Raw genomic sequence first — 8334 nt, 5'->3', positions numbered from 1 at the left:
TTAATTCAGAAATTTAGATAGTTAATATAATTTCCCGTTAAAGTCTTAGTTAGTTAGTATAATAGAACATCCTTAGTTTAGGTCTGAACACCTTTAGTTTAGGACTGAACACCTTTAGTTTAGGATTGAACATCCATGGATTAATGATTAATTAATCATAGTACATGTTAATGATTAATTAAAAATGCATAAACTAGATACGACACCTCCATGGATCCTGCCCCCTTCATCCGGGGCCCTTCGAGCCAGAGGTGCTTCACCTACAGCAGCAACATAGGTCCCAGCTAGTATGAGATTCGGATGTAGATCCCACCCGCTTGGTCCGTCCCAGGGTTGTGGAGCAAGCATGGGATATTTGAGCAGCTCGGCCCCCACATCCTCGTGTCTTAGAGATGCTATATCGGGATGGTATCTACCGTTGTGTCACTGCTGGTCAAGTACATCATGACAGGACTCTTGTGACGGCCATGATTGAGCGATGGCGATCGGAGACCCATACATTTCATCTCCGCACTGGTGAGGCCACTATCACCCTTCAGGACGTGGAGGTCCTTTACTGTCTCCAGGTTGATGGACGCGCTTTGTATATTGAGAAGCCCTAGCAGATGTCGTCGTATCGGCAGGAGTTGACCAGGCTCACTAGTTTTGCGCCTCAGGAGGTTCATATATGAGGACAGAGTCGGGTGTTGATATCTCTTCTCTTCGATCACTTGTGCCTCATAGACATGCAACATCCGATTACAGAGCACACACCTCAGGCTGATGTTGACCGACGTGCTCGTCTGTACCTTCTCGTCATATTCGGGGGCATCCTGTTCCCGAACACGTTGGGTTCGCATGTGAGCTTGAGGTATTTGCCCTTTCTGGAGCATCTGGACGAGATGGGATGTTACAGTTGGGGCGCTGCTGTTCTGGCTTTCATGTATCGCGAATTCTGTCGAGTGCCTATTAGCGTAAGGACCGATATCGCTGCATTTTTCCCGCTCCTCCAGGTACTATATTTAAGTGTGTGTAATTTTATTCTAAATATAGCTTTTTGAAACGATGACTGATAAAATATTTTTTTAATAACCCTCTCAGATATGGGTATGGGTTAGGATGAGACCTTTTCAGCCCATAGCTGCTACCCCTCCACTCGACTATATTGATCAAGCGATGCCATATGCGCGGAGATGGACGAGAGGAGGCGTTATCCGAGATGTGGATACGCATCACAGTATTCTCCCGTTCAGGGATCAGCTAGATCGTATAACGTCAGACACGGTAAGTTTTTTTGATTTAACATTAGTATTTTTTTTAATTTTTTTTTACTATTTTAGTCTTTTATTGTTAACTAATTCAATTATTTTTACAGGCTTTTATATGGATGCCATATGATCAGATTTTGGATCAGCTGCCGGCATTTTGTAGGGCTGGTGAGCCCTTGTGGACGTCGCGGTGTCCGTTGATACATATGGACATCGTTGAGGAGCACGCGCTCGACCGCGTCTTACGACAGTTCGGCCATGTACAGGATTTACCTGAGCAGGCGACTTGGGAGCACGATCATTACACGCGGGATGAGCGTACGACCGTCACTAATGCATAGCGGGCCTTTATGCAGCTCCAGGTCCACCGTTGGGATCAGAGGGTGGGGACGCTAGCGGTGGTCGGACATGCGACTCCGGTCCAGACGTACATGCACTGGTACGCTCCGATCACTCGCAGCTTGATAGGCAACCCTGCGAGGCCTCGTGTAGATAGCCGAGGATATGCAGTTCTCTCAGGACAGTATGAGGCGTTGGTAAGTTTTATTAGTCTTAAACTTAATAATCGTTTTATGTATTAAGTTACAAATTTATTCAATCATTAATATTTGCAAACAAATGCAGCTACGGACCGTACAGAGGATGCGCTGGGAGAGCATGGACCATATGGATGCCCCCGAGACAGCGGGATATGCAGCGCGGATAGTTCAGCTAGCCGAGGGTGACATGTAGCAGGCGCAGAAGCTCGGACGTGTCGACGAGCCTGTTCCAGAGGTCCCACATTAGGCAGCGGGTGGTCGTGGTCCTGCTAGAGGGGCTGGTGGCCGAGGTGGTAGGCCGAAAGGCCGGTCACGGAGGGGTCGTGGTCAGTAGATGAGCCCGACGACCGTATACCGGTGCCCGGCCTTCCCGGCGGTCTCCGTCGACTTCAGAGATCCCGTCAACTTCTTGCCAGCCGTCGACTTTAGAGATCCCGTCGACTTCAGAGCGTCCGTCGACACTTGTATATATGCCGGATTTATTTTCAGGTCACGTGTTCTGGCCATCGCCTGCACAGCCGCCAGTTCGTCATCCACAGGGTGAGCGGCCAGCTCGTGATCTACAGAGTGGCACGGAGCAGGACTTCGATATCTTATTCGAGGAGTTCGACATGTCTCCGTCTCCGGGGTCCGCTCAGGCGACCACTGAGGAGCCATCTCAGGAGCCCTCTAGCCAGCCATCTCAGGAGCCCATCGACATAAAGGTTTGAATTTTTACAATTAAATAATGTATTAAGTTAATTGTTTATATGTTATTTTATGTTTAGTTTAGCATAACACTAAACTATATTGTTTATATGTTATTTCAGGTTTATTCTTATGCGCCTGTGGGCCCGTCTCCTACTCCGGCACCATCTACATCTCCGGCTCCGGGGCCACTCAGGAGACAGCTGAGGACCCAGTTCATGAGCCCTCTAAGGATCCCTCTAGCTAGCTATCTCAGGAGCCCGTCGACACACAAGTTTGATTTCTTATAGTAAAATAATGTATTAAATTAATTGTTTATATGTTATTTTATGTTTAGTTTAGCATAAAAATAAACTAAATTGATTATATGTTATTTCAGGTACATTCTTCTGCTCCTGTGGATCCCTCTCCCACTCTGACAGAGTCATCTCTTGAAGATCACATTTCGGCCACCGTCGTCTCCCATAGGAAGCATGTTTTGAACAAGCCCCCTAGGAAGGGAACGCAGGATAATCACGTCATAGAGCGTGCACATATTAAGAGGAAGAGGGGGGATGGAGATGATGGTGAGAGTGGTGGGGGTGGTTGGGTTCGCCTTAGGCCTAAGGTTATTCTAAAGCCTCTCACATGTGAGATATTTGTAAATAAAATGTACATTTTATGTTAATTTTTTTTTTTTGGTATTATTTTTTTAATGATAATTAGTTATCTTAGTTTTTATTATCGTTTAATAGTAACTCATGCGACGTCCTAAATTAATCAAAACCCTATAAAATAAAACACTTAAACCTAAAGATAACAAGTTTCCAAACAAACAAAACTTACTTCGGGGCACTTTACAACCCCTGAAACGACGATCCAAACGTATAGGTATACTTGATGCGTTGAGCCTACATTATTGTTCGCAGAAAAAAATATCAGGTTCTATATATAATATTGATATTCCGGCATTTTTAAACATGACTAATTTTTGATCAAAGTACCGAAAAAATGTGAATTTCAAAACTATTCAAAAGAATAAAGGCATGAGAATTTTACTAAACCCCTTGTGCGCACTAAATTAGTGCGCAAGAGGGCCAAAGTGTAAATTTACACTTTGATCCTATTGCGCACTAATTTAGTGCGCAAAAGGCAGTTTGGTTCCTTTTTTTTTTTTAGTGGGGTATTTTAGTGCCTTTTGACAATTTTAGAATTAAAAAAGTTGCGGACTCATCAGACATAATGATCATTGGACCAAAAAATTGTACCATATCCAAAGCTTAAGATAACAGTTGTACGTAGAAAACAGGTAAATTCCCCTTATCGACCAGTCAAAAGCGAAAAGAAAAAATGTTTACTCTTCAGTTGTTCCAAACTTATTTTCAAACACCTTGGGTACATCAGTATGTGGGAAAAACTCAGTGCCCATCTGGCCATGGATATTTTTCATTTTTTTTCGGAATTTTATTCTGGTATTTGGACATAGAATTGTTACAATTTTCCAGAATTAAACTTGAAGATGAATTCTGGAATCTTCCGAAATCCGAAAAACTTAAAAGAGTTATTTTTACAATTTTCACTCCAAATCACCAGGGGCGGATCTAAAGAGGGCCGAGGGTGTTCACCAGCAAAAAATTATAGTGTATATATAGGATACATTTTCTGTGTTTATGTGCATATATTAACTTTTGAACACCCTGAATAAATTATATTTAGCTTCTTCTTATTTTCCGAACCCCCTGAATGAAAATCCTGGATCCGCCACTGCAAATCACTCACAGAAATTCAAAAACAACTCCAATTTGTATGCATGTCCAAACACAGCTCCAATTTCCAAATATCATTTTCAACTTGAAAACAAATAGTACTGCTTTTTCCAAATTTCACAATTCTTATGTCCAAACGCCCACTTAGGCTATTCAACCAAAACATCATCTTTATAGTCATCAAATATACAGAATCATGGACATGCATGGGCAAATGAAGACAGATATTCGACAAATTAGTACAACAAACTTATGCCTAACTTCTTTTTTTAACATCTGGATGTAGCACAAACAACATGCAGAGGAAGACTGATAAAACAAAACTGTCAAGATTTCGAATGCAACTGAAATAACCAATACTTAAAAACATAACTAGATCAAACTATCAAAAATGTTTTCTGAGTGAATACATAGAAAGTAATGGAAAAACTAAAGCTTACCAGGTGAAGAAGGAAATATGAAGAGAAACAAGGAAAGGACAGAGGTACTGGACTACTTGGTGGTGGGATTTAATTGCAATGGACAAAATACTAAAGCTATACATTCAACACAAAAAAAAAAAAAAAAAAAAAAAAAAAAAAAAAAAAAAGAAGAAGAAGAAGGAGGAAGAAACCCCCTTTATATTCTGTAAGTTAAATCTAATTAAAAAGGCAACATAATCTAAGTAGTATAAATTATCTTTTGTTGGAAATCTTACGAAAAATACTTGATCACGAACGTTGTAGAGAATTCTCCATAGCTTGAGGCATGTCAATTAAGACACAGTCCTTAAAGATATTTCACCCGATGTGAGTGTATCCCCCAAGATTTAACAAGCTCTTCTAGTACAAAAGTAGGAGCCAGAATCTAACAAAGATTTGACAGAAAACCCAAAGACTAGATAAGATTAGAAGAAGAAAGATTGTTTCTTTGTTTTTCTCTCATCAAGAAAATACATAAGATATATAGTATATATAGGTATAAGACCATAACATAAGAATGTATGGCTCAAGCAAAGGCGGATCCAGGATTTGAAGCTTGTGGGTTCCCAGCTAACAGTGTCTGTTGTTACTGGGTTCTCAGCTCAAATTTCTTATATATTTGAAGGGTTTGGTGTGGATCCGCCCCTAGGCTCATGGCAAGCTGAAGGTTCCAACGGTTGAATTGCTAAGAGTCAATGTTTGGACATTGTAACAGTTCATTAGTAATTGTAATTTAATACATAATGAAAGGTTAGCTGATAATGATAATCAATGTGATATATAGCTAATATTTGGAGGAAGGATATGTTACTATGCAAAGTAACGTTAAAGAATATTAAAAATAAAAATTAACATAGTAAAGGCTCATTAACTAGGTATTAAGGAATGAACCTAGACAATACTATGAATAATTCTTTTTGAGATATTAATATTATTTTTTCAACACCTTTGTGTGTTATGTTTATCAAGTAGATAATAAAAGAGTGAAAAATGCATCGAGAGAGAAAGGAGTTTAGACCTTGGCAGAACAAATGCAGAATGAACAAGGAAGGCAGTAAAACTATGTTTTCTCTCCTTGTATGACATAAAGCAAGAATTCAATCCACTGACATAAAGCAAGAACTTAAATTTACTTGTTCCTTCCCAGTGCAAAATATGAAGTGACAAGTAAGAATGTTTAATTGAAAATACTCCGTACGCGTCCATAATACTTGTTATGTTTCAAGTCAAATTAAATTAATTTTCACTAACATTAAGATATACTTGTTCATCATATTCATACGAGAGGAATTATAATATATAGTACATTTTAAGTAGTTTTTGAATGCATAAATTATAATTTTAAAATATTTAAGTAATTTAATTTAGCTCCTAGGATTAATCAAATTGACTATTGAGAAGCCAAACATGACAATATGGAACAGAGAGAATAGAACGTAGTCACATATATCTATTTTTATACTATAAATTTTAGTTGTAGGTATATAAAATGTTTTATAATTAAAAAAATTAAAAACAAATTTAATGTGAACCATGCTTAAGAAAAAAATTAAAAATGAAATGTATAAGAAAAAATACATATAAAAATTAAATAGAAAAATGAATCCAAATAAAAATATTGCATACTTTTCTATGTTGTTTTATGATGATAGAGTTCTTGCAAAAATGAGTTTTCTTTTGGAAAAAAGAAGTTAATGCTTTTGTATTTAAATGTAGTTTTTATTCATATATAATTACAAATTTTTCATGACCGTAAGTCCTCTCACCAAAAATAATGTTTTTAAATGCTTACTTAAATCGTGTCCTAAGTTTTGAAGCTCGGTACAGTCAGGTTGTGCGGTTCACTCTCATCTAATTGGCATTTTAGTGTAGGCATCAAGATGCTAAGGCATGTGCACCTTCTGTCAGGGTACGGCAACCTGAACATAAGTTTATTATAGGCTTTTTCATTGTTATGTTCAGATACTTATCTTTTTCTGATCATAGTTATATATTTCTTTTGGAAAAATACATAAAAATTCCCCTAAACTTTGCTAGATTTATTAGTTGTGCCCCTAAACTATCAGTAGTCTAAATTACCGCCTGAACTTGGCTATTTGATAGCCTTTATCATACTCCCGTTTGGTCATACATTTTGAAGTTGAAACTTGAAAATTTGAGTTTTTGAAGTTATGATTTTTTGGAACTTAAAGTTGTGTTTGGACATGCAATTTACTTGGAAATTTTTGAAGTTTTATGGGTGGAAGTGAAATTTCTCCAAAAACTTGTATGAGCCAACTTTTGGAACTTGAAAATATTTTGGAGATAAATTTTCAATATTTGATCAAATGAAAATAAATTTTCAAAATTCAATCAAATTCCAAGGCCAAACAGATAATTTAAAATAAATTTACAAAATCTATGGTCAAATGCAAGCTAAGAGAATGGAATACACTCGCCTGCCACGTGACATTTTTTAAGAATAAATTATTTTTTACTTTTTAAAATTCATTATTTTTTAAGATTTTTTAAAAGCTTAAATTAGTAACAAGCTTTGCTAGAACTCCACTTTTTAGGTGAAAATATTTTATTTCGCTAAAAGTAATGAAATTTTAGCTAATTGTTCCTTACAAATTTTGCCCGAAAAGAAGAAATACATTGTTGAAACAGACAGTCATTACATCTGAATAAAAAATAATAAGAATTATACATGGAACTCCATTATTCTACTAAAACTTTTTATTTCACTAAAAATAATGGTGCTCTAATAGAGTGTTCTTTTTATAGTTATGGGTATTATACATAGGAATATAAATGTTGGGGAGGTTAAGGGGGCTGATCGCAGGATGCGTAGGGGAAGAGCAATCGCGCCTGACGAGATCCCATTGAAATTTTGGAAGAGTGCAGACATAGTAGGTTTGAAGTGGCTGACCGGGCATTTTTAAGACGACGAAGATGCTCGAAAATGTAGGTGGAGTACAATGATTCCTTTGTATAAAAACAAGGGGGACATTCAGAGTTGCATCAACTAATGGGGTATCAAGCTGCTAAGCCAGACTATGAAAGTTTGGGAGAGAGTGGTGGAGATGAAGATTAGGAGAGGCGTGTCTATTTCTGAAAACCAGTTCGAATTCATGCTGGGGCGCTCAACTACCGAAGCCATTCATCTTGTAAGGAAACCGGTAGAGTAGTATAGGGAGAGAACGAGGGACCTTCATATGGTATTCATCGACCTAGAAAAGGCATACGACAAAGTCCCAATGGACATTCGTTAGAGAAGCTTGGAGGCTAGAGGTGTCCCCGTGGCGTACACTGGGGCGATCAATGACATGTATGATAAAGCCAATACCAGGGTATGAACACTGGGAGGAGACTCAGTACACTTATCAGTGGTGATGGGGTTGCACCAAGACTCAGTACTCTAACTCAGCTGGGATATGACTCGGAAAGTACGTTAGAGTCATACCAATATAAGAGCATTCGACAGAGGTCGATGTTATGCCACTAGTGCGGTTGATTTGGACATTCAAATAGGTTCAACTGAATTCACCACCGAATTCCAAGTCATGGAAATACCCGCCAATTATAATTTGCTTCTGGGAAGGCCATGGATCTACATGGCAGGGGAAATGCCATCCTCGCTCCATCAATCTTTAAAATTCGTCTAGGAAGGAGA

At 38.3% G+C, this 8334-nt stretch overlaps 1 protein-coding gene across 1 annotated transcript; it reads left to right on the top strand.

The window, feature by feature from the left end:
- The first annotated feature begins 725 nt into the window (after positions 1–725).
- On the top strand, positions 726–1972 carry LOC132053739 (protein MAIN-LIKE 2-like). The gene is made up of 4 exons (XM_059445844.1): positions 726–992; positions 1081–1263; positions 1355–1415; positions 1872–1972. The coding sequence occupies exons 1-4, from the start codon at positions 726–728 to the stop codon at positions 1970–1972; spliced, it is 612 nt and encodes a 203-aa protein (XP_059301827.1).
- The last annotated feature ends 6362 nt before the right edge of the window (positions 1973–8334 follow it).

Source organism: Lycium ferocissimum, chromosome 4, assembly GCF_029784015.1.
Source record: "Lycium ferocissimum isolate CSIRO_LF1 chromosome 4, AGI_CSIRO_Lferr_CH_V1, whole genome shotgun sequence".
Classification (NCBI taxonomy): Eukaryota; Viridiplantae; Streptophyta; class Magnoliopsida; order Solanales; family Solanaceae; genus Lycium; species Lycium ferocissimum.
This window is presented reverse-complemented; position numbering and strand designations above follow the sequence as displayed.

Excerpts from the sequence above, each read along its gene's own strand:
- LOC132053739 (XM_059445844.1), top strand. The coding sequence starts at position 726 with ATGCAACATCCGATTACAGAGCACACACCTCAGGCTGATGTTGACCGA. Across the intron at positions 993-1,080 it reads CATTTTTCCCGCTCCTCCAG|ATATGGGTATGGGTTAGGAT; the intron begins GTACTATATTTA and ends TAACCCTCTCAG. Across the intron at positions 1,264-1,354 it reads ATCGTATAACGTCAGACACG|GCTTTTATATGGATGCCATA; the intron begins GTAAGTTTTTTT and ends TTATTTTTACAG.